A 25,579-nucleotide genomic window follows, 5' to 3' on the forward strand; every position below is an offset into this window, starting at 1 on the left:
TTATTGTCTTGTTACAGTGTCTAATAATAAATATTACGACATAAATTTTAACCACGTATTAGGTCGGGACGTGACTAGTCGACAGGTTTCTGCGACAAGCCGCTGTGACAAGGCGCTTGACACACAGCGAATTTTATTTGGAATAGTGGGAATATGAACTAGTTTTCTAATTAACTATGGCAAAAATACATAAGTCTGCACACGCTACGTCAACCTGCTTTCGCTCATTTTGGCGCTGCTACCAGTCGCACGATCGCGAATTCAAACTGGGTTGAATTCCTGCGACTGATCGCAGCGACAAAATTCTAATTCAAGATAGCAGATTATTGTTATGTCATTTAATTTCAAATCGAATAAAAGAAGCGGCCATTGCGAGTATTTTTCAGTTTGCTGGTTCGTCTTTATTTTCTATGGGAACACTTATACCCACACAAAACTTTACAGGAGAAAGTTGTCATAAACTGATGAAAGACCTGACAGTGTTTTCCGTCGCAGCGTGATTATACCGAACGTGATTCATTAATTATCTTATGTCGCTATCACGTTTGCTACCCAAAACTTGATTTCCTTAGATATAGTACGGTGATCTGTTTGCTATAGTTAAGAACTGAAATGTCTAAAGTCAAAGCCGGCCTTAACATATGTTTTGCTAAAAAACGGTAATACGTGATGCACTTGATGTGAATATTTGGACCTTTACCTCTAAACTGAACTACTTCCTGTTAAACGCGGAAGAAATATCTGCGACGATCTGTTCGCTATAGTTAAGTACTGTATTGTCTAAAGTCAAAGCCGGCCTTAACATATGTTTTGCTAGCGAACAGTAGTACGTGATGCACTTGAAAGTAAATATTTGGGCCCTCTAGCTCTCTGCTGAACTTCTTCCTGTTACACGCGGAAGTAATAGCTTGAATCTCCTTGGGTGATGAAATATCTTGTTTCGACAGATTAGAGGACCAATAATTTAATTCAGCCAATTAGAATGTTTTATTGCCAGGCGGCAACTGATTTGCAGATTATTCGTTTCTAATTATCAATGAGTGAGCAATTTCGACATAAGCCTACCGCTATATATAGAAAGCTGGTGTACCTACTAAAAACTAAAAAGAACTTAAACTCAGTGTATGTGGGCTGTGGTATTACTTGAGGGATACTCTTCTTATAGAAGCTATAATATGGTAGTAATATGGCAAATAAAGTCACGTTATCGTGTTCGCTACACATAATATTTAGAGACTTCAAGCAACCAGGACAGCAACGCTGAGGACAACTTCGATTAAAACTGAGTTATTTTACCTACGAATCTTTCTCGATAATCTAGATCCATTCTGTTTATCTATCATTGTCAGAGCTATTTCAAACCTGGATATTATGTAACACAGCGCTCATGTCGAAAAAAAACTTTTTTGAATTTCGCTTGAATCAATTCGTGATAATTGAAAGCAGCCTCTTGAGTATCGGCAGAATAGTGAAAGCTTTTGTTGCCTTTATTCTGCCAACTAGTACAGCCACTATTTTGTCGTATGCCGCTTAATTTACATAAACAAAGCTAGGAATTGTTTAACTGTTTCTTCTGGCACCTCAGATTATGTTGTATGTATGAATAATTCCAGTCTACGGAGTTTTCTTGAGAAATGGCGAGTCATTAGACAGCAAAAGAGACCAGCCTTGGAATGGCTGTACAGACACTGAATCTGAAGTGTCGTCAGTGTGGAGCGTAAAACCCAGCATTCCTGCGACAAGCTTGGCAGTGTCCGTCACACCAGACACGAGGTCTTCAATGGTGAGCGGAACATTGACAAGACCAGAAGTCATGTCACGGATTTCCATCAAGTCTTTTTTCCCCTCTAGGAACTCGGTAATCCAGCCCCTGTACCCTGAGGAATCACCTGACGCGAAACGACGTTTGTAGCTCATAATATGACTCCACCATTCCCTATCTGGTCTCCCCTGGTAAGTAGCCAGTAACTTGCTGAACACTTTCTCCACTAGATTCCACCACTCTGATGTCAAACCGAGATCATTCTCTATGGGTTCAAGCAGTGTTCGCAGTACCTTCAGTTTGGATTTTAGTTTGCTCCAGTCGTCCTCAGTGCCTAGCATCTCCACTGCTGGGATTCCGCAGCGAGTCTTCATCTTAAAGTGAAAATACTTTCGAACTGAATACATCAATGTAATCTGGGATACGATTTTCTGCACTGCAGTTGTGGTACTGAAATCCGCCATCATTCCATCCACGATCGAACTCGGGCACTTTGACGTTCTTTTGTGTTCCCTTCGCTATTTGATGAAAGAACCAGCTGTAGTTGACTGTGTAGATACTTTGGCCAGGCACTGCCACGTTGATGGTTTTCTTTCCCTCATGAACAACAAACATCTTGCGAACGGACTCTTTCTTCGCGTTTTTGTCGATAGCGCAAGCGACTCGTTTGATAACACAAAACCACCAGTCATCTGGGACACCCCTCTGTAACAGACCTGGTGACACCTGATTTTCCACCAGGTTTTCAACACAAAATCGACCAGGGAAGTCAAAAATCCACCAGGTTGATTACTTACTTTTTGTATGCAATACACTTACACACTTAGCGGGGTAATCGTGCACAATTCTGAGCCGCGCGCGCTGTTCAATTCGCTCTGAATCATTCACAAGCTCGTATTACATACAGAAAAGGAAACATATCTGTTTTGTCTCTTTAGTGACCTGCATGACAGCAGAACAAGCGACAAAAACAATAGAACAAAGTTAACAATTACTTTTTGCTATATTTACATCAAGTTATAGTCAATTATTAAATCATGTATATTTTTGCCGCGCGTCGTTTTCTTCTGTTTATAGAGATTTTGGTTGATATTTTCCTGCCCAGGTAAACAAAATTCCTCACCGGGGAGAAATAAAATTGACCAGGGATTTTTCAGATAATCACCAGGGAACAGGGAGGACAAATTTCCACCAGGGAGGGCAAAATAACCCACCAGGTCGAGTTTCACCAGGTCTGTTACAGAGGGGTGTTCTGGGGAAGTTCGTAGTTTCCAGTGGTAGTTGTAGGCTGTCACAACTGCAGAAAACAATCCGCAATTTCCAAGCGAATAGATGTTCTCCGTTGATTCCAAGGCGGCAGTCATTTCTGTAGGGAAATAGAACTCGGCTTTGAGCAACTCCTTCGCTTTGCTTTGTACAAGCTCACTATCTTCAAATTTAGAAGGAAGGAGGCTATTCGCAAGCACGACAGAATTAATTTTCAATCCATTGGCCTTCGTTCGCTGGCTGATTGGACTTGACTTGGTTTCGATAGCTTCCATCGTGTAAGGAGTAAGAAAACCAAACACACCACAAGAGCTTCCGGGTGTAGATAATGTAGAGTGAGGGAATATTCACGAAAGGCGGTTATTTGAGCCCTTGCTACTAAACAACTTCCTGTTTGCACGTGCTGATACATCAGTCATGCTCTGACAGCTTAAAGTGGCCCACAATGAGCTCTCTTGTAATCTGGATTACCGGCTTACAATAATTAAATATTTCGTTGAAAGATTTTCGTACAAACTACATGTACATGCACTGGTCCGTAAAAAATATCGTGGGTATAAATGCTTATAATCATTTGTAATGTTTCTTCAGAATGGTTTCCTTTTCAACTGAATGCGTTTAATTCGCAATTATGTTTGGTCTGTTTGGCTTCTTTTCATTAATAAATTCGTTACTAAAACACTTTTAGTATCCGGGGATCATTCAATTATCTGGATTTTAACAAACGGGAAACGAAAGGCGAACGACTTTAAGTAGGTTTATCTATGACATCTATACGGGTAACATACAAATAATGTTTTTAATAGTTTCTTTATATCTTTTTTTTAGTTTTGGCTTTATCTCTGTAATAGCTGGCTTAATAGGTTTTTTAAACTGTTCTTCCGTTTCCATCCTATTTTATTATCCATGTCATTCGGCATAAAACGGCATGAAAACAAATTTAGACATTTTACCATAATTTCCGTCGTGGTTTGATTGCAGAACAAACACCACATGTTAACAACAAGAATTTTTCCTAAGAAATTTTCCACACTCAGTAAAGATACAACTGAGAAAACGTGTTTAACTGCTATAACAAAGAAACCGAACCCTCCCACAATTGCTTTGGCAAGTTCAGAATGAGATGACCGGCTCATGCTCCTTAGAGGTATCCGCTTACTACCATGCCGATGAATGCTTTGCAAGTTGTGAGAAGACCTATTATATAAAGCAGCGATAATTCGAATCAAAGTCTCTTCGAGATATCGACGTTTTTGCATGAAGTATGAGTCGAAGGCCCAGGGGGGGGGGGGGGGGTACTCCGGCCTGTAAATGACGGGGATGATCGAATGGAGGCAAAACTCATGACCCAAAAAAATCCCTTAGTCTTCCGACATTACCCCAAAAAATCCCTGGACCAAAAATAACCCCCACAAAAATCCCTTGTCAAATTACACCTAAATTGCCAGGAGGGGCAATAATATAACACAAAGAAAATCATAAAAAATTGAACGCTGTTGTGTGTTTATTCATCATACCATAAATACGCCAAGGCCCCGTCAAGGCACTTTAGTTCGTTTTTAATACCCAAAAAATCCCCTATTTTAATCAAGTCACCCAAAAAATACTTGCCAAATTCTCCAACCCAAAAAAATCCCCGAATCGAAAATTTCAAACCCAAAAAAATCCTTCGATCATTCCCGTCACTTACAAGCCAGAGTACCCCCCTGGGGTCGAAGGTTTATCCTGTGCATTGTTCTTCGAACTTAACATTACAGTTTCTTTGTAGTTTAGTTTAACAATTTCCTATCTTCGCGGAGGAAATGCAGCCATATAATTTTGTCAAAAATGGCTCGTCCGCGCCGGGTATTTATACACATATTCCTTAACATTACACAAATAAACAGTGCAAATTTCACCGAGATCTGACAATTCTATACTTTAAAATTGCAAGGACCTTTCGAGGCAGTCGATTACGGCAGCGAAATTAGCAAATGAAACAGCAAAATATGCGTTCGACGCTTTGTTTTTGCGACGCCATATTTGAATTGTTATAGCCGGGTAGACCGCTGTTCAATGTGTTGAAGGTCGTATCGTTACGATTGCTCCACGAAAAAGCACGAAAAAAAATACGGATATTTCCGACTACTGTCGGAGAAAACATTGCGCATATAATTGGGTCGTAAACAAATCGTTATACTCAAGCTGCGTTTTGTCAAGGCTCTGCGAGGGTTGGATATCAAGATCCAGGATTACTGTAGTCGACTGTGTAGATACTTGTGTTGGGCACAGTCACCTCGATGGTTTTCTTTCCTTCGTGATCAACAAACATCTTGCGAACTGACTCTTTCTTCGCGTTTCTGTCGATGGCGCTGGCGACTCGTTTGATAACACAGAACCACCAGTCATCTGGGGAGGTTCGTAATTTCCAGTGGTTGTTGTATGCTGTCAGAACGGCAGAAAACAATCCACAATTTCAGGCAAATAAACGTTTTCTGCTGATCCTTAAGCAGCAGTCATTTCACACAACTTCTTCGGTTCAAAAACGTCATCTTCTTTTTTCTGCTTCTTTCTCTGTTGACCTAAATTCAATGCAGCAATCCTTTTCTTCCTAATTTCTGCTTCGGCTTTTCTTCGTAGGATGTCTTGTGCGCAATTCCTGAGCAACTCCTTAGCTTGGCCTGCAGGCACAAGTTTGCTGTCTTCAAACTTTACAGGTCGGAGGTTTTCGGCGAGCATGACACAATTAATTTTCAATTTATCGGCCGTCGTACTACGCTCACTGATAAGAGGCGACTTGGTTTCGTTGTTGTCCATTGTGTGAGGAGCAAGAAAAACAAACTCACCACGGAAGCTACCGGGGGCAGATAATGCAGATCGAGGGAATATTCACGAAAGGCGGTTGTGTGGACCGTTTCTACAAAACAACTTCCTGTCTGTAAGCTGTAAAATGGAACACCTTGTGTCATTAATATAATCAATCATGTTGTTTTGACGGCTTAGAGTGCCAATAACTTTACTCAGCCAATCAGAATGTTTATTGCCGGTCCAATATTTCGAAGTATTGGAACATGAAAAGATTCTATAGCTGTGGTGTAATTAATTAATGCGATTAAGCAATCATGTATGGAGGTTATTTGTTTCATAACCATGAGTTGGCAGTTTCGACATAAGCCGACTATTAAAAGCTTTTAATATGTGCTGCGGTATTGCTTGGGGGATACTTCCTTGTACATTTTGTAGTTATGTGAGTAGTGAAGGGCGCACCGAATTAGCACCATTTGTGTGCAGCAAGAAGGCAGAAAGAGTTAAATATTTTTGGATGGCGTCACGATGGAGGTGTGGCTCATGAATAAAATGCGCGGGAAAAGTTAAGTACTATTATTGACGTCTTAACACTAGATGACAGGTTGGGAGGTCCAATGCTTCAGTCTGTTTGTTTGACAGAGTAAGTAAATAAGACGCTCCGTTGAAATCCCTCAAGATTTTTTTCTGTTCGCTTACAAGAGGTGCGTGAAACTCAAACAGAATTATTCGCGAGCAAAATAAAACAAAGGCTTAACTATTCAATGTTGTCATACAAAGCCGGCAAATGCACTTGAGTGACCTTAAATGTAGCGACAGTCCATAGGACAAAATCACAACAAGAGACAACCTTTCTCGCTGAAGTTCGACAGCGAATCAAGGTAGAGTAATAAAGACAGAGAATAGTGATTTGACATTTTTAAGGTTGATAATACTGCTCCCGTAAATATCCGTATATGATTGGTTGACAGCAGAACAATTTATCCCAAATTGTTTCGAAACAATGAGGAATTAATTGTATTTGTGAACAGATCGGACTTTAACAAAAACAAAGACTTTCGGACTTAATAATAAATCGACTCTTCCATGAAGTATGAAAAAATATAATATTTGTTTGTTTGTGTGGTCATGTTAACTCGTTGTGGCTTTCTACTGAATGAACATTCAAAACTATGCTAAACACTGCCATAATTTAAAGAATACAAGATGCTGTACATAACAAAAATGTTAATACTATTCCTGATGCAAGACAGACATCAAATAAGCTTTTCAATTGTAACAATTGACATGGAAGAACAATTAAAAAAAGTGAATGAATACGAGTGAGGTGTTTAGATTTTCTTCTTTCAGTTTTAAGTCTTTGTTGCTTTTCTTTTGCCCAATGGTAGACCTACTACTGTCAATATTTTTCTCTATTTCAAGAATCTGCATTAACAAAAGTTCAAATTGTCCACGAACTGTTTTTCTTGTTCTCTTTTGGCAGTTTAGATTACGTCGATTAAAGAAGTCTTCGGGAGCTTACTTGCAAAATGGTGAGTCATTAGACAGCAGAAGAGACCAGCCTTGGAATGGCTGTACAGATACTGAATCTGAAGTGTCGTCGGTGTGGAGCGTAAAACCCAGCATTCCTGCTATAAGTATGGCATTGCCCTCCACACCTGAGGGGATCTGTTTGAGTGTGAGTGGAACACTAACCAGGCCAGTAGTCATGTCATTGTATTCAAAGGTGTCTTTTGTCCCTTCCAGAAACTCGGTCATCCATCCGTTGTATCGCTTTCCATCCCCACCTGACCCGAAGGCTTCGTCATAGCTGAAAATATGACTCCACCATTCCCTATCTGGTCTCCCCTGGTAAGTAGCCAGTAACTTGCTGAAGACTTTTTCCACGAGATCCCACCACTCCGATTCCAAACCAAGATCATTCTCTATGGGTTCAAGCAGTGTTCGCAGTACCTTCAGTTTGGATTTTAACTTGTTCCAGTCGTCCTCAGTACCTAGCATCTCCACTGCGGGGATTCCACAATATAATCTCAACTTATAGAGGAAATATTTTTGAACTGAACTCATCAATGTGATCTGCGAAACGATTTTCTGTACTGCAGTCGTGGTGCTGAAATCCGCCGTCATTCCATCCACGAACTCAGGTACTTTGATATTCTCTTTGACTCCTTTCGCTATTTGATCAAAGAAGCAGCTGTAGTCGACTGTGTAGATGCTTGTGTCGGACACTTCCACCTCGATGGTTTTCATTCCCACGTGATCCACAAACATCTTGCGAACGGCCTTTTTGTTGGCGTTTTTGTTGATGGCGCCGGTGACTCGATTTATGACACAGAACCACCAGTCATCTGGAGAGGTTCGTAGTTTCCAGTGGTTGTTGTAGGCTGTCAGGACGGCGGCAAACAATCCGCAATCTGTAAGTGAATAGATGGTCTCAGTTGATCCCAGGGCGGCAATGATTTCTTTGGAAGTGTCACTTTTCCGTTTTGCTCCACTGCAACAGCAAGTGAAAATTCGTCTGCGTTGGCTGGCTATCTCAGATGCCAACTTGTACAAACGTTTTCTGTCTATGGATTCCTTGAGCAACTCTTTCGCTTGGTTAGCACAACTGAGCAAACCAAAGGGGTCAGTGCTATCTTCGAGCTTAGAAGGAACGAGGTTTTCGGCGAGTAAAACCGAATTGAATTTCAATCCATCGGCAGATGTAAGCTGACTTATAGCAGGCAACTTTGTTTCGTCCATGGCCATTCTACGAGGGGTAAAATCTTATTAAAGCAGCTAGAAAATCATGCTTACCACGAGAGCTACCAGGGACGGATAATGGAGGCGTTTTTAAGTTAAAATACCCGATAACAAACCTCATTTACCTATGCCTTGCTATCTAACGGTAGTACATGATGCATATGAAAGTGAATATTTGGACGCTTTGTACTGCGTGAACAACTTCCTGTTTGCACGCGGTGAAACGGTACATCTTGTTTTTATTGATATAATCAATCATCTTGTTTTGACAGCGCATAGGGCCAATAACTAAACTCAGCCAATCAGTATGTTTATTGCCGGTCCAATATTTCGAAGTATTGGAACTGGCAAAGTTTCTACAGCTGCGGTTTGATTAATTACTGTAATGAAGCAATCATGCCTGTAAACTAGCTATCTCGTTGAGATATGAAGCTAAGTGCATGACCACTATAAACCCATATTTATGCACGAGAGACGCCAGCTCATTTGCAGGTTATTCGTTTCGAGTCATCAGTGAGTCAGCAGTTTCGACATGCATCGGCTATTAAGAGTTGGTGTACTAACTACATTAAAATACCGAACACTTTTAATGAATGTGCGCTGTGCGCTCGGGGGATACTGCCCCGTATGAGCAATAACTTTTTATAAAATAACTCAGATACTACGCGCGCTCTGATTGGTAAAAAACCTATGTACTATTGTACCGGTAAAGTTCCGCTTCTGTCCCGACTTGGCCGCACTACGCTCGATTACGCATAAGGACGAAGAATTAACTTTAATTTAATGTATTCTTTTGGTCTATCTTATGGTTAAAACGGAGGATATATGATTATCGTAAATGATCATTATGAAAATTTACTGAGGGTGGATCACAAAATTGAATTTTCCCGCCCACAACAGTCGAGCAAAGGAACTAGAGAAAAAACAAAACAAAACGCAGAGACAAACACTGACTGAGTGAGAAGTAACAGAATAAACAGGTCCGCTTTCACTGGACTGGAAAAACATGGATATGGTTACATTCAACATTAACTCGGAAATGTTATTTAAAAGGAAATAAACCTGATCGAATTTGTCGTGATGAACTAGAATTATTTTGATGACAGAACCTCACACTGAGTTCTTGTACGCGCTTAAATTATATTTTCAGTTTTACGTGCTTTCAGTGCTTTATCTCAAGTCCGTTATTCGGCGAAAACAAAAGAATACGGAATAAATAAATTCGGAACAAATTTCTAATGAAGTGTTTGTGGAACTAACCTTTATTCTCAATACCTTCGTCAGTCTGTGAAGTTTGTAAACTTGCAAAGTTTTCGTGCAGTCTTTTACTTGCTTTTACTTTCGCGGTGAATGACTCCGGCCACAATTTGCTAGATTTCCACGTCAAAGAACTTTAAAATCGTTGAATACATTTTATACCGTAACAGTTTGTCTTTTTCCTTTCCTTTCTTATGACTTTCATAGCTTTAAAAGAACTTTTAAACGTTTTTGTCGCGTCGATTTGTGGATTTTGTGTGTGGAGCTGAACCTGTGATTTATTCTTTCGGCCGCTGTGATTGGTTTACCGCGTCATTCGATGAACTTGTTGAGAGTAAGACGTTTGATCACGAAAAATAAAATAGATTCTTATTTCTTTCGGACGTTTCCTATAGTTAATTCATAAATTAACTAATAATTCATTCTCGAAAAGCTTGCAAATCACTCGCCTGCGGCTCGCGATTTACAAGCTTTTCTCGTGTTCTCCCAACATCCCGCGTGGCTTTATTACGCCAGTAAAGCCCTAGAAAGTGTGGTCTGTTGCTTAAGTAGTTATGTACCGCCCCAAATAGTGTAGTTATTGGCTGTTTGAGTAAAAGTTATCTATATTGTAGTCGCTATAAGAGAAAGGTTTCTGGAAACAAGGCAGATTCCAGTATTATTTACCAGGTGGGAAACAAGTAAATTTCGATTTTGTATTACTGCACTGTAATGCCCCATTTGGGGCTGTACGACAAAAAAATGCAGTATAATAACAAATTCCGTCAAATAACAAAACTCACATTTTTTTACTACCAAATCGTGAAACATCGACACATGGTTATTCTAAAACCAAAGTGTCATGGTTTATGTTGCTTTATGTTATTTCCCCCCCCCCCATTTAACAAGTGCAAAACACAACAGCACCCTAAATACTATATCGATCCTAGACGTAGTTGAAAATGATGAAATAAAACATTTTAAATTATTTGCACTGATTTGTACGCTCAAAGTTCGTGTTGCTTCCGTTCACCCTCTAATGCTAGCACTGTTCAATGAACATGAACAAAACTTCAAGTTAGTTTTCAAGAGGTTACTCTCGAAATGGCGAATCTGTAGACAGCAAAAGAGACCAGCCTTGGAATGGCTGTACAGACACTGAATCTGAAGAGTCGTCAGTGTGGATGGTAAAACCCGGCATTCCTGCTACAAGTTTGGCAGTGTCCATCACACCATCCATGTGATTGATGGTGTTCTCAGCTCCAGTGGTAGACTAACCAGGCCGCTTGTCATCTGGCTGATATCAAAGCGGCCTTTTGTGCCCTCCAAAAACTCGGTTCTCCATCCCCTGTAAGCATACTTGCCATCTATGATCATCCCTGGGCCATACGCACTCTCGTAAGTGATAACATGACTCCACCATTTCCTATCTGGCTTGCCCTGGTATGTAGCCAACAAGTTGCTGAACACTTGCTCCACAACATCCCACCACTCTGACCAAGATCTTTCTCTATGGGTTCAAACAGTGTTCGCAGTACCTTCAGTTTGGATTTTAGTTTCTTCCAGTCGTCTTCAGTGCCCAGCATCTCCATTGCAGGGATTCCGCAACCTCCAAGCATGCTGTAAAGAAAATACTCTTGAACTGAATTCATCAGTGTGATCTGTGAAACAATATTCTGCACTGCAGTTGTGGTGCTGAAATCTGCCATCATTCCATCCACGAACTCAGGTACTTTGACGTTCTTTTGTATTACCGTTGCTATTTGATCAAAGAACCAGCTGTAGTCGACTGTGTAGTTGCTTGTGTTGGGCACAATCACCTGGCCATGGATGGTTTTCTTTGTTTCGTGATCAACAAACATCTTGCGAACGGACTCTTTCTTCGCGTTTTTGTCAATGGCGCAAGCCACTCGTCTGATAACACTGAACCACCAGTCATCTGGCGAGGTTCGTAGTTTTCCAGTGGTTGTTGTAGGCTGTCATAACGGCTGAGAACAATCCGCAATTTCCAAGCGAATAAATGTTCTCCGTTGATCCCAAGGCAGTAATCATATCTTGGGGAAGAGAGAAAGTTACCCCCGTATACGGCTGGTAGACAGCTGTTACTTTTCTATCCTAGGATTTACCCACGGCGTAATTCTTGATCAACTGTTTTGCTTGGCTGGGTATAAGTTTGCGGTCTTTGATCTTGACTGGAACCAGATTGATGGCAAGAAGGACAGAATTGACACTCACTCCATCGACCATGGCGTGTTGACTAATAACAGGAGTCTTTGCTTTGTTCTTGGCCATCTTGGAACTGTAAGCATGCAGCAGAATCGTCCAACACCAGCCAGAGATCACATGCAAGTGCTGACAATGCAAGATGCCAGCAGCGGAAACCGAGCATGTGACGAAAATACTGTTCCGCGAGGAGAATGGGTTCTAGGTCTATTTCCCAGGGCCTGCGTCCCCCTTGACCAGCGGTGAGGAAATGCAGCGATGGGATTACTTTGCAAAACAAGTTACAAAATAGAGCGGCCCGTGTTTTGACCTTCCCAAACTATGACGCGCATGCTTGTGATTTATGCGTCATTTTAGTATGGAAAATCTAGCTCGCCAGCAGCAAATTCAAAGAGCCACGTTAGTTTATAGCTCTGCACGGGTTGGTTCCAGACTATCTATGCTCTAAATTTGAAAAACGAGAAACCGCGAACAACCTAGGGGACTCTGCAAAGAAACTCAATGTTCCATTATCGCGCACTATTACAAAAAATAGCTTTACATATAGTGTCGCCATTTTAAGGAACAGTCTTCCTTGCAACGTAAGACAAGCAGAGTCCCTTGGGCAATTTAATGATTTATTAAACAAGTACTCTAGGTTACGGCATTCGTGGAAAGCAGCTTTTTAAATGAAATATTTACTCTCTGTATAGCTTATAATTAGATTATTATTATTATTATTATTATTATTATTATTATTATTATTATTATTATTAAGTAAGCATTATATGTTGTACTTTGTTTTATACCATGCCATAGAAAATACAGCCAATCAGAATACAGGAAAGCCGTTGTATATTCGACGGTATTCAACCCAACCTTCCCATCGTGCGCTGCGATCTTATTCTCGATGAAATTTAGTGAGCGTATTTTCTATGGCATGGTATAGAATAGTTACACAACACTTTCTCGTGGTATACTATGGAATATCCCACTTGTCACTTGTATTTTCTTGGTATACACACTCGCCTAAAGGCTCGTGTGTATACCGAGAAAATACAAGTGACTCGTTGGATATTCCATAGTATACCACTCGAAAGCGTTGCATAACTAGTATATAGCTGATGATTTGACCGAGTTTATTAAATAAAGATTATCCATCCATCCATCCTCTGGATGAATCCAAAACCGGAACCAGAGAATCTTGGTTCCGGTTTGATTGTGCGCGTGCACCGGAGATTGTAGATGAAATGAATAAGTTTTCAACAGCCTGCTGTCTTTAAACTTTACAGGTAGGTGGTTTTCGGCGAGCACGACACAGTTAATTTTCAATGCATCGGCCGTGGTATGCTGACTGATAACAGGCGGCTTCGTTTCGTTGTTGTCCATCGTGTGAGGAGTAAGAAAACAAAACACACCACGAGAGCTCCCGCAGGCAGATAATGCAGAGCGAGGAAATATTAACGAAAGGCGGTTGTCTGGACTCTTTCTACTAACTACTTGTCTGCACGCGGTGAAACTGAACACCTTGTGTCAATCAATCATGTTATTTTGACAGCTTAGAGGACCAATAACTTAACTCAGCCAATGAGAATGTTTTTGCCGGTCCAATATTTCAAAATATTTTTGGAACGGGCAAAGTTTCTACAGCTGCGATGTGATAAATTAATGAGATGAAGGATTCATGCATGAGAGACGCCAACTCTTTTGCAATGAGTCAGCAGTTTCGACATACAGTTATTAAAAGTGAGTGTACGTACTGTATTAAAATACGTAACACTTATAATGTGCGCTGTGGCATTACTCTGGAGATACGCCCCGGTATAAGCTTTTCTTTTGTAGTTATGTGCTGCCCCAAATGGTATTGTTATTAACTTTTTTTGACAGAATTATCTATATAGAAGTTGCAATAAGAGAGAGGTATCTGGGAACAAGGCAGACTTCACGCTCATCTCATTTGACCACCTAAAGTCAGAATAATTAACTGTCGATTTTATATTACTGCACTGCGGTACCCCATTTGGGGCTGAATGACAAAAATACAGTGTAATAACAAATTACGTCAAATAACAAAATTCATATGGTTATTCAACGAATCGTAAAAAATCGATGTCTGGTAATTCTAAAACCGAAATGTGTGTATGTTGTTTTATGCGCGCTGTCCCCCCATTTAACAAGTTCAAAATACAACAGCACCCTAAACACTACTTAAATATATCGATCCTAGACGTAGTAGTAAATGATGAAATAAAACATTATGAATATTCGTACGCTCAAAGTTCGCGTTGCTTTCGTTTGCCCACTAATGCTGGCACTGTTCAATGGACATAAACAAAATTCACTGAACGCAGTTTTAAAAAGGTTACTCTCGAAATGGCGAATCTGCAGACAGCAAAAGAGACCAGCTTTGGAATGGCTGTACAGACACTGAATCTACAGTGTCGTCAGTATGGATGGTAAAACCCGACATTCCTGCCACAAGTTTGGCAGTGTCTGTCACACCATCTATGTGATTGATGTCCACACCAGGTGGTTTTCTGAGCTCGATTGGTAAACTGACAAGGCCGCTCGACATCTGGCTGATATCAAAGGCGCCTTTTGTCCCCTTTTAAAAACTCGGCTATCCATCACCTGACTCCAACGGGCCACTTGCTATCTGGTTTGCCCTGGTATGTAGCTAACAAATTGCTTAACAATAGCTCCATACATTCCACCACTCCTATGGAATTTGCAAAGTTAGATCGTTTTCTATGTGTTCAAGCAGTGTTCGCATAATAGTTCTAATTTCGGTTTTTAGTTTCTTTCAGTCGACTCCATTGCTAAGCATCTCCACTGCAGGGATTCCACAACCTCCAAGCATACTGGAAAAAAGTAATCTTGTACTGAATAAATTATTGTGATCGGCGAAAATATTTTCTGCACTGTAGTTGTGGTGCTGAAATCCGCTGTCAACCTATTCAAGAACTCAGCTACTTTGATGTTATCTTGTATTCCCTTCGCTATTTGATCCAAGAACCTGACAAATCTACCGTGTAACTGCTACGATAATGCACTTCCACCTCGATGGTTGTTTTCCCTTCGTGATCAGCAAACATCTTAGGAACGGACTCTTTACTTCGCGTTTTTGTCGATGGCGTAGAAATATGGCTTAATCTACGCAGTTAGTTGCATTTCATCACATGGTTCAAAATTTTCCTTATTTTGAGTTCCCAAGTAGGGGAACACATTCGGTTTTCTTGGACCTGGAGTGAACATTAGGCTAAATCCACGTGTTTGCGTTTTACTTAAAAGGCTTTTTAGTGAAAAAGTTGTGGCACTTCATCACAAGGGCAAATAATTGTCAATGTTAGCTCCCCTGTGGGAATTTATTTGTTGGCATTTTCCCAGAAAGGCCACAATGTATCTATTATGTTTTAAATTGGCTTTTTTGGTGTTTCCTAGAGTGAAATAACACTTTAATTAGGTGGTGGTGGCATTGCATCATGATGAACAAAAGTCGTCCTTTTGAGTTCTGCCTGTGGGTGATGATATGGGTGCTTATATAGCGCATTTACAAAGCTTGTGATCAATGCGCTTCACAATTCGAATCTATGGGATGAGACCGGACGTTAGCATATAAGGCGCCTATGGCAGCCGCTATCTGTCCATGTGTATAATCTCACCCAACCACCCAACCCATGGAATAGGACAGACCACAACACCGGGAACTTCATGGCCTACTTTTTGCGATGAGTGTGTGGGTTCTTTAACGTCACCTGCTGATTATAACACTGAAGATGCAGGAGATGGGGCCTACGGTTTATCGTCCTTATCCGAGAAGACTAGAATGTCAAACCATTTGCAGATTTAATTACAAAGGCAGCACATTCTTCTAAGTTAAGACCCTGAATGTTGGTCCGATCTGGGAGTCGAACCCGAGACCTCCCGCACGACAGTCCGGCGCTCTACCACTGAGCTAACCGGCTGTGGGCGAACTCATCTGATTCTTTTGAAAGTGGGCTGAGCATTAAGGCTGAATCTATGTGGCGGAATTATCAGAGAATGGCCTACAATGTACATTTTAAGTTTTAAACTGGCAGTTTTTGGTGTTCCTGGAGTAAAAATAAGGCTAAATGTATGTGGTGCTGGCATTTCATCACAAAAGCCAACAATCGCCATTTTGATTTCCTCATGTGCAGGAACTTATTTGATTCAGCGGAATCCACGTGGTGGCATTTTCCATGAACGGCCTTCAATGTAATTTTAAGTTTCCATCTTACAGCTTGTGGCATTTCTGGAGTGAAAGTAACACTTAAAGGGACATGGTCAGCTGGTGCTTATGCGCATAAGATACCATTTCATAACTATTTTGCATATCACACTTCATCTTTGAAGACGCGAACCATGGTTATGCCAACCAAATATGATAAAATAATATCATACGGTCAGAAAAACGGCACTCGAAAACAGGTTTTCACCAAAAGATGGAAAATTAAGTGAAACACTAAGAATATTGAAGCAGATTTCTGAAGGAATTTTTTATTTCGGGTTACGGTAGACTGTTTTCAAAACAACTAATGTACAGGTCAGCGCGGTCTGAACGCTGATCGAGTCCCTTTAATCAACTTAGTAGTGACATCTCATCACAAGAGCCAAATATCGTGATTTTGATTATCCCATGCGGGGAACTCATTTGATTCTTTTGGACCTAGATTGAGCATTTGCTGAATCCAGGTGGTAAAATCTTCCCAGAAAGTCCCCAAATGTATATTTTTTTAAGATAGGAAAAAATAAGTGTGTTAGGCTGATACACTTGATAGAAAGTTTTGGTAGCTGAATACTCGGCAAGGGTGCTTGGTGGACACTGGGCACAGATGTGAGAGATGGTAATTTAACGGTATACTAACGTTGTAATGAGAAAGAATCAGACTTCTTTACAAAGATTCACTGAATTTATTTTGGTTTATGAAATGATTTTTTAAAATTACGTATTAATGTAATTTGTACAAAACAGCGCTTTGTTTCAATCTCCAACCGATAATTGTACACTACCCCTGTAAATTTGCAATAAAATGTTCCGCTTTTTAGTTAAACATTGTCATTCGTTAATGAAATTATCTTAGAGCTATGTTGCATTGAAACATTTGAAAAGTTGTGGAGTCAAACAAAGATTTGTTCCCTTGTTAAATAAAACTTTTTTTTCGCCGTTTCCTAGTTTTTAAGTGGTTCGAACAGGGAGTATAGCAATTTTCTTTAGAATTCTGTGGGCTGAAGAGTTTATACATCCCGGGTTGCCATATTGCTGATCGTCAGTCCCTTGAAATGACGAATTGCAAATTGGTCAAATTTGAACACGATATTATCTTGTTGGCGTTACTGGTGTTACTGAAAAGTTTTTTAACTGCACTGAAACATGCCAGTGCCTAATTGTTCGCACCCTTATGAAAATGTAAGGAAAAACGAGTAGTGATCTACTGTCTGCTTCATTGTTTGATAACTTTTAACTAACTTTAATTATTCTACTTCGTTTCGTAGGAATGTAACAATACGGAGATTCGACACACTTCAGTTGAAGTTAAACTATACTAATGCGAGTCTGCACTCCAGCATAGGGTGAACTAAAAAGTTATTTGGGGAGGCTCCAACTCGAGGTTCAAACCCTTATCCTTTGATATAAAGTTTTGAGAGAAAAGGAAGCCCTTTCGTTTACCTTCGATAGGAAAAAGTCCCCTTTCACTTATCTACAGAAAGGATACGTGCCTATATACTTGAATTTTGCCGACTGAAAAAGGTACCCTTTTGGACGAATCCTCCACCAACAGAACCTATAGGGAGTACTTCCCGGGGTCTGAAAGTTATCTATGCAAACAAATCAGTGAATTCGCTGATTTGCGATTCGTAGTTAACGAAAGTATGGTAGAGCCGGATGTTACGTGGTGTAAACTGCAGCTGTATCAATCTCGTCGTCCCCACATCTCCCGCCTTTCTTTTTGTCAGCACCAAGAATGTGGATTCTGAGTTTAGATTGCTCATTTTCGATTGTCCAATCAGATTTTAGCTCATACGACCGGAAGTCTGTGGTGCTGACCAAAAGAAATGCGGGCTCTGGGGACGAGATTGCATCTGTATGTCACGATCTGTGTTACGTGTCGCCAAGAAATGGCATGCGTCACGTAGATCAACAGTGCAGAATTGCGAGGCAAATTGCCTGCCGGAGTAAGTGATGATGGTAGGCAGACGCCTACATGGTTGTTTCATCTAAAACACGGACTTTCGGCTCCAAAGGTACGGGAGCAGCGGGGAGGGCAAATCCGTGCTTCCTCCTCAAGGGAAGAGATGCAGCTCTCCTGGTTGGTGTGACATTGGGGGACAAGTGATTTGTCGACTCGGTAAAGGGAAATAGCGTCGAATTGTTGGATGTTTTGCACCTCGGCGATGACGCCACACTTCTGACGGACGAAGGACTTTGGGAAGAACATTCCTGCGCTGGACTGTAAGAGTTTCTTCTACTAAACGACAACGCCACATTTTTGACGGACGAAAGACTTGGGGAACAACTTTTCTGCGTTGGATCAAGCGAGTTTCTTCTACTAAACGACGACGCCACATTTTTGACGTACGTAGACCATTCTTGTTGAATGTCACGTAAGCTTATTGCTTGGTAGAATTTGTTGACTGCAATGGTTGCTTGTTGGTCACGCTCCCGCTGGGCTCGCATCACGTGAGTTCTCTCCTTACGGTGCCGTTTTGATAGTACTTCTACCTTTTTCTTAATACTGGCGAGGAAACTGTCCACAAGTGGAGACATCTCGTTTTTTAGATCCTTGCTTTGCTTTAAAACTGTAAGAAAGAGAAATAAGTTAATTTCGTAGTCATTTGAGTCCTAATTCTGTCCTAATTTAGGGGAATAAATCGATTTTACCAGGTCAAATTTTTCCCAAATCTCATTTCCCAGCCTGTTATTTTCCAATATTTTAAACATTCCCATTCCCAGTTCTATTGATTTGCTATCTGTAATTCCCATGCCCAGTGACCAAACCCCAGTCCCGGTGACCCAATTCCCATGTTCCCAATGAACATATGCCCAACTCCAAGCTCCCATTTTACCCCCTCAGGTCCTTGAAAGGTGATATCGTGGTGGACAAGAACACCCTGTGAGCGATGTTGAGTAAAAACCTCAGCATTCCTATGAACGTTGCTCCAGGTTTAAATTGCCGCGCGTTTGATTTTATCGAATCTTAAAACTTGCAGGGAAATGAGCAAGCATGCGGCAAAAGTCTTGCCAAAATAAATTTATCTTATTTGAAATTTCTAGTGTGAAGTTCTATTATCGAAGGTCTTTTTTCTCGAAATCAAGACTTTTTACCTTGTTGAATCTTTCGCGTGGTCAGTAGGAATAAGAGGACTGCATAGACAATACAGTACAATGCGATACTTTATTTACCCACGCAGCAGTTAGGAGCGCAAGCGCTCGTTAAAACATGTGCATGAATTGAAGATTGGAAGATTCTTTGCTTTCCTTTCAAATGGAGGCAACGAGTTCCACGTCCTGGCAGCAATGAAGGAAAAAGACTTATACTGCCATTCCAAATTACATATAGGCATCTCCAAAATAGTTCCTGATCCCCTAAGATTATAAGTGCATACTTTGGAACCTGCAAGCCTCTGTAAATCTATCAAGTTGTAGGGCTCGAAAGCTGGTTGACTGCGCGCCATAAACCTAGATACAATACAAATTACTGCTGACAAAACAACTAGCAGCTCCAATACTTCTAAAAGAGAACCAATTGTTGCTATGTTTACCAACCTTTGCTGGTCATTCTTCGACGAATTTCATAGATGAGTCCTATCAAACAAACCAGTAATAACAAAGATGACATAATTATGACCGCAGTGATGTACTTTGGTGATGTCGCGAGGAACAGATCTGTAGACTGCTGCTCAGCTGGGCTCTGGTCTGGTTCCTAAGTAAATCAAAAGTCAAGGTTTGTTTATGAATTTGTACTTTGTGTATTACTTAATGCTTCTGTACACTGACAGTGGTCAACTGTTCCCGGTGGGTGGGGGAGGGGGCTCCCTATAGTGGAGGGGTACCTTTTTCATGCTGGAGGTATATAAAAGAGCAAGAATTTCACGACCTACAGTCAACTCTTACTATAAAAAACCCAGTAGTATAGTAGGGACCGGTTAGACTCCTTTTTTGCGGAGGAATCTTATTAATCTGCGGAGGAAAATGAGATTCCTCCGCAAAAAGGGGTCTAACCGGTCCTTACTATACTACTGACGCCTTCAGGACCACAATTTGGTGTCCGCAATAGGGAGTACCGGGAGTTATTTTCAGTAATTCTTATTCTCCGGGTTTTTCAACTCCTGTCCGTAATAACGGACACCTTGCGTAATAGCAAGGTGTCCGCAAGGAAAGAGTTGACTGTGAATGGACGCACCATACAACTGATTTGTCTGAGCATTTTGATACTCAGGTGAAACAGTCAGAAAAGGGAATCAGTATTTCTGCTCAGGTATGCGAAAACGTACCATTTTCTATGGAAGGTGTATGAAGGGTAACCCTTCCTGTTAAATATGATATATAAAAGGTAAGGGATCGGACCTCGGGGCAAAGCCTCCCCGTATAAAACTATGTTGGGTACCAACCCCCATCCCGGGTAACATGGGGCTAATAATGTATTTGACATCTCAGATTACTTTAAATTAAGGTATCTTAGAAAAAGTGGTCCATAAATATATTCTGCAGACTGTTTTTAAACTGCCAACTTAAAAGGTTTCTTAGTCTAAAGAGTTGGGCTGTTCCAAGTTCTGTTAAAATCCGTGACAAAGCCACGCAGGATCGCTGGTCCAAAATTCTGCGATCGCTTGCAGACAAGATCGCATAAGGCAGAACTATGTTCTCGTCTGCAATCATATTCCATTTTATTTAAAAATCGAGAATTCTTTGGCTTGTCAAAATTTAGTGCGTGACTAACTAAGGGAACTTCACGAACACTTTCAGTAGCCTTATATTTGCAATCTCACCTTAAGAATCTTAATATTGTCTTCGATCTGTTGGTACACATTCGCTGCATGGGCCTTAATATGTTCTGTAAAGCACTCCTCCAGCTTCATGGAGTGACCTGCTAGGACCACTCCGTAACTGGCCTTGTAATCGTACACACGGACGATCCTGAAGCGAGGGTCATCAAACAGATGCTTGTGAGAGGACAACACATAAAGGTCTACCAAGGCTCCTTTCACTTCTTGATCCGCCAGAGCTTGGCTGATTTCCTCGTAAGTCTTGTAGTTTCGCACTAAATTGTTATAATCGAAGTAACAATATAAATATTTGTAAGTCAGTACTAAATGTTTAAAAGAACCACGTGCTTGCACATCTATCACCCGACCAGCAGGTCGCCATCAAGGCATAGTGGTGGAATTGTGGGGCTGGGCTCTGCATTGAGTTGTCAGGCTTTAAGCCCTGGCGGGGGTCATTGTCTTGTGTTTCATGCATTGTCTCTCTACGCAGGAAAAAAAATGGCTACCCGGCAGTGGTGGATCTAGAGAGGGCTCCCACCTCTTATGGCCAAATAGAGACCCGAGGGGCCGAGGGAATAATTATGTTCGAGAGTGCCCCCCCCCTTATTCCAGGGCCTGGATGATCGGGCCCCCCACTTAACTGAAGGTCTGGATCCTCTAATGGATAGATAGATAGATGGATAGATAGATAGTTGGATAGATAGATAGTTGGATAGATAGATAATGCCCGGGAACAACTTGGGCAACCTGACAGAATGCTTTGAGTTACCTCCATGGGGAGTAGCAATACTCCTAGTCGCTTTATTCTATACAGTATCTGGAGTTAGATGCCGGGAGCTATGTGGGCTTAAAGGTTTTTACATTAGTGGAAATTTTGATGGAAAACATGATTAAAACTGAACAAATTGGTCACTACCTTAGGTGCTAGTAGTGTAAGTCAATACCCCCAGGAGTTTAGTACTTCGACGACAAGAAAACTATCGATAATTTAATATAAGTCCAGTCTTAGTAGTAGTATTTATAAAAAAAGTAAGACTTAAAGAAAATGCATTGACTTCTTTTCGTAATTTTTATGATTTCATTTCTTTTTTCACTTTTTTTGTTTGTTTATTTAGCTATCAAGTTTTTTTCATTATGTAAAAGAAATGTTCAATAACATTGTATAATTTCAAATAGTGTATGTAAGTGTAAGGAATATACGTGTTTTAGGTGTATCAATAAAGTGTGTTACATTAAAAAAATAAAAAATAGGTCTAGTCTTATAATGGATAACTTTAGACATTTACCTGTGTTCACCCTGGCATTTTTCCGCACACCGAGTCGAAAATCGGAATTGTTCGCAATTGCTGCAACCTAGAAGCAAAGGAGGCAGACAGACCAAGATTTAAAAAGTTATGATCGTTAAAAATTTTTCTCTGGTTGGCGGCTGCTTTGTCCATCCCTACATCGGTCCAATGTCCAAGGTTACTGGTATATTTAACAATTATTCGCCGAAGGCGAAGTGATTATTCAACAATAATCACTGAGCCTGAGGCGAATAATTGTTTTAGTATAAATTTTAAAGGTGATCATCAAGAACATAAAAAATAACGATAGCATACAAGAAAACAGCAAACTGACAAGTGTTCGCTTGCATACGGTGTAAACCAGTTTAAATCATCGATTGCGATCAGAATTTATTTAGTTAAAGCAATAAAACGGAACAAAACAAACACAATGAGAAAGATAGATGTCTGGTACCTTTGTATGATTGTGGATGACTTCTAAGCGATTGTGTGAATCCTCTAAAAATGAGTAGCTCCGGTGAAAAGAGAACTAAATAATGTTTGCTCAATCGATCTGAATGAGTTTCTCATCGATCGCCAAAACCGCCGTGTTTACGATCATTTCTAATGCCTTGAGAACCATCTCTTGAAAATATTTTCGGTCCAAAAACCTTGGTAGTTAATTTGAAAAATTCCCAATGCTTAAATTATCCAGGACTTGAACTGGTTTCTTTCAAATCAAAGAAATTTTCATTCAGCAAAAGCGGCCATGTTTACTTCCCTGGCTGTCAAAGGTGGCGTGGCTAAGTAACCAAGCCTTCAAAGCTATAATCACCTCGCGCGGGGTGATTATAGCGTCATAAGCCGAGCTTCTCGGCCAATCAGAATGCTTCAATTACCACTTGAAAGCGTTGCATAACAAGTATATGTTAAGACGGAATCCACTAGGAAGTCGAGTAATATTTATTAAAGTTGGACAAAAATCAATTTCCAGAATAATTTAAATCCTATTGCGTTATTTCCCACCCTTAATAAAAGGTAAAGATGTAAGTAATTATCCGTGATAACACCAACAACAATTTCTTATCAGAGTCTGAGAAAATGAATTTCAAAGTTCACAAGGTATTCTGGTACAACAATTTCTTATCCGAGTCTGAGAAAATGATATTTAAAGTTCACAAGCTATGGGCAAAAGCTTACATCTTTTAAGCGATTCAGTGGAATTCAGCGGAACTTCAAAAAGGGGTTTTCGATGTGTGGTGTTGTTAGAAGAGATTTCTTTCGATAAGATATTTGAAGCAGTAACACAAAAGCTTGCAATCCTGTGTAAATAGTTTTGGTACATAATTTTGTCCAATAACTACTCGAAGTCCTGGCGGATTTCCTCTTAACACTTTTTAGAATTGCGAGGGGAAAGAGGCCTGTAACGCTTGTAATAGAAACCATCCATGTCCAACCATTGTTTCACGACCCGTACGACTCGTACGATGCCATTTACAAATCGTATCAGATCGTGTATATTGGACATCCCTCACGGCAACTGGTGGATATTAATCGTCGTGGTGCTAAATCCGTTTTTTCCGGGATTGAACCGCTTGTGACGTCATAAATTTGCATGCCAGCGGAGTTTTGGATCGATCTTTCTACACGACAGTCTATTTTCAATATCGACTGCATTCCGACAGCGCTAATAAAAAAAAACATGATACGTTTTTGTTGCGACATTGGTGGTAAAGCAGGCCAATACGATATAATTGGTTAAGGGCTCCTTCCCAGAATTTTCCAGTGATTAAGACCAAAACCTTACGGGCCAGTAGAAAGGTAGGAATAGGAGTAAGAAAAAACATTGCGTGCGCCAAAGTAAATTATTGTACATTTTAACGTGGAATCTTCATCAAAATCTTGCTCCAGTGAAAAAAAGTGCTCTTCTAGCAAAGCTCAGGAAGATTAGCAACGTAGCATCTAAAAACACAAACAATTGAAAATCGGTTTTTGAGACAATTCAGCGGTTAAAGGGATTAATTCATCCTCGTCTGCTGCTTTTAGAAGTGTTTTAAACATTTTGACGAGTTTGCAGCTCTAAAAACCTTGTTCCATTAAAGGGATTGTGTCACGGCTAAGTTAATTTTATGTTATGAAATTTTGCCAAACACCCGCTATGAAACTAAATGTTTGCAAAGAAATTAATTCTATGATTCTAAATGACAAAACCATAGCTTCACTGCAGCCAAATGTGTTTCCCGGCGTTATAATTTAAAGTTACAAGCAAACAAGATTAACTTTGAAAACTGTTCCGCCGGACCATTTTTCAAAAACCCATATCGCAATCCGTTTCAATCTTCGTCACTTTTGGCCATCCGTACCATATTTTGCATTTGGTGTGTTATTTAAATATCCCTTAACTGTTTATAAAGGTTATTTTATATATTTAAACAAATTTGGTGGTCAATTCCTATGCCTAAGTTTGGCTAAAATCCGTGACACGGTCCCTTTAACCAGAATGTGTTTATCGGTTCCTAGTTTATCAACGCGCGTCTTTGGCTATACTGACCTCTGCACCATAGAGTGGTACATAGGGTCCTACAAATCCGAAGTCAGTGAGAACCGTGGCAACTTTTCCAGTTAAAATGGCAATAATAACCAAACCGCAAAACGTCCAAGCGATTGCAAAGAAACGAGACAGCACCCCTCTTGGACAGCGGTCACCATACCTGAAAAATAGTGTAAGGGGAGACATCAGTCTAGCTGCAATGTTGAATTAAAACGCTGACAAGAACAACTACAACAAAAATTACTGACACGGAATTATTTAACTCTTAAAGGAACATGTGTTCATCGCTATTAATTGAACAAATTTTCACGATGCCCATGTTCCGGGAGAAACTTTGTTACGTATCCTGGGATATAAGCCGTTTACCATAATTGGCAGTACGCTCAAAAATACTCGCTCAGTCGCTCGAGAATCTGGCGTCTGTCAAATCGCAAGGATGCAAGAGTCGAGATCATGATAACTTAGTAAATTTGTATCAAGGGACTCGCAAACAATAGTTGACAAAGGTCTGACAATAGTCGACTAGGGACTCGTCAACAATAGTTGACAAGGTCTGACTAAAGTCGACTAGGGACTCGTCAACAATGTCTGACTAAAGTCGACTAGGGACTCGTCAACAATAGTTGACAAGGTCTGACTAAAGTCGACTAGGGACTCGTCAACAATAGTTGACAAGGTCTGACTAAAGTCGACTAGGGACTCGTCAACAATAGTTGACAAGGTCTGACTAAAGTTGACTAGGGACTCGTCAACAATAGTAGTAGT

At 40.5% G+C, this 25,579-nt stretch overlaps 2 protein-coding genes and 2 pseudogenes across 2 annotated transcripts in view; all 4 read right to left on the reverse strand.

The window, feature by feature from the left end:
* Positions 1-1,218: 1,218 nt before the first annotated feature.
* On the reverse strand, positions 1,219-3,568 carry LOC144634732 (uncharacterized; annotated as a pseudogene).
* Positions 3,569-6,899: 3,331 nt separating this feature from the next.
* Positions 6,900-8,734, reverse strand: LOC144634607 (uncharacterized). Its single transcript, XM_078493622.1, has one exon. The coding sequence runs from the start codon at positions 8,558-8,560 to the stop codon at positions 7,331-7,333; it is 1,230 nt and encodes a 409-aa protein (XP_078349748.1). The 5' UTR covers positions 8,561-8,734; the 3' UTR covers positions 6,900-7,330.
* Positions 8,735-10,810: 2,076 nt separating this feature from the next.
* Positions 10,811-12,181, reverse strand: LOC144634610 (uncharacterized; annotated as a pseudogene).
* Positions 12,182-16,509: 4,328 nt separating this feature from the next.
* The window catches only part of LOC144637005 (uncharacterized), a 49,591-nt gene continuing 40,521 nt past the window's right edge, over positions 16,510-25,579 (reverse strand). The window contains exons 20-24 of the mRNA XM_078496183.1: positions 24,815-24,974; positions 22,285-22,351; positions 21,002-21,273; positions 19,779-19,935; positions 16,510-18,811 (exon numbers count right to left, since the gene is read on the reverse strand). Of these exons, the coding sequence (XP_078352309.1) occupies positions 18,213-18,811; positions 19,779-19,935; positions 21,002-21,273; positions 22,285-22,351; positions 24,815-24,974 (1,255 nt within the window). The 3' untranslated portion in view covers positions 16,510-18,212. The remainder of the gene's footprint in view (positions 18,812-19,778; positions 19,936-21,001; positions 21,274-22,284; positions 22,352-24,814; positions 24,975-25,579) is intronic.

Source organism: Oculina patagonica, chromosome 13, assembly GCF_052425735.1.
Source record: "Oculina patagonica isolate OP01 chromosome 13, crgOcupat, whole genome shotgun sequence".
In the NCBI taxonomy this organism is placed as follows: Eukaryota; Metazoa; Cnidaria; class Anthozoa; order Scleractinia; family Oculinidae; genus Oculina; species Oculina patagonica.

What these genes read in the sequence shown, in the direction of transcription:
- LOC144634607 (XM_078493622.1), bottom strand. Translation starts at nt 8,560, where the DNA reads ATGGCCATGGACGAAACAAAGTTGCCTGCTATAAGTCAGCTTACATCT.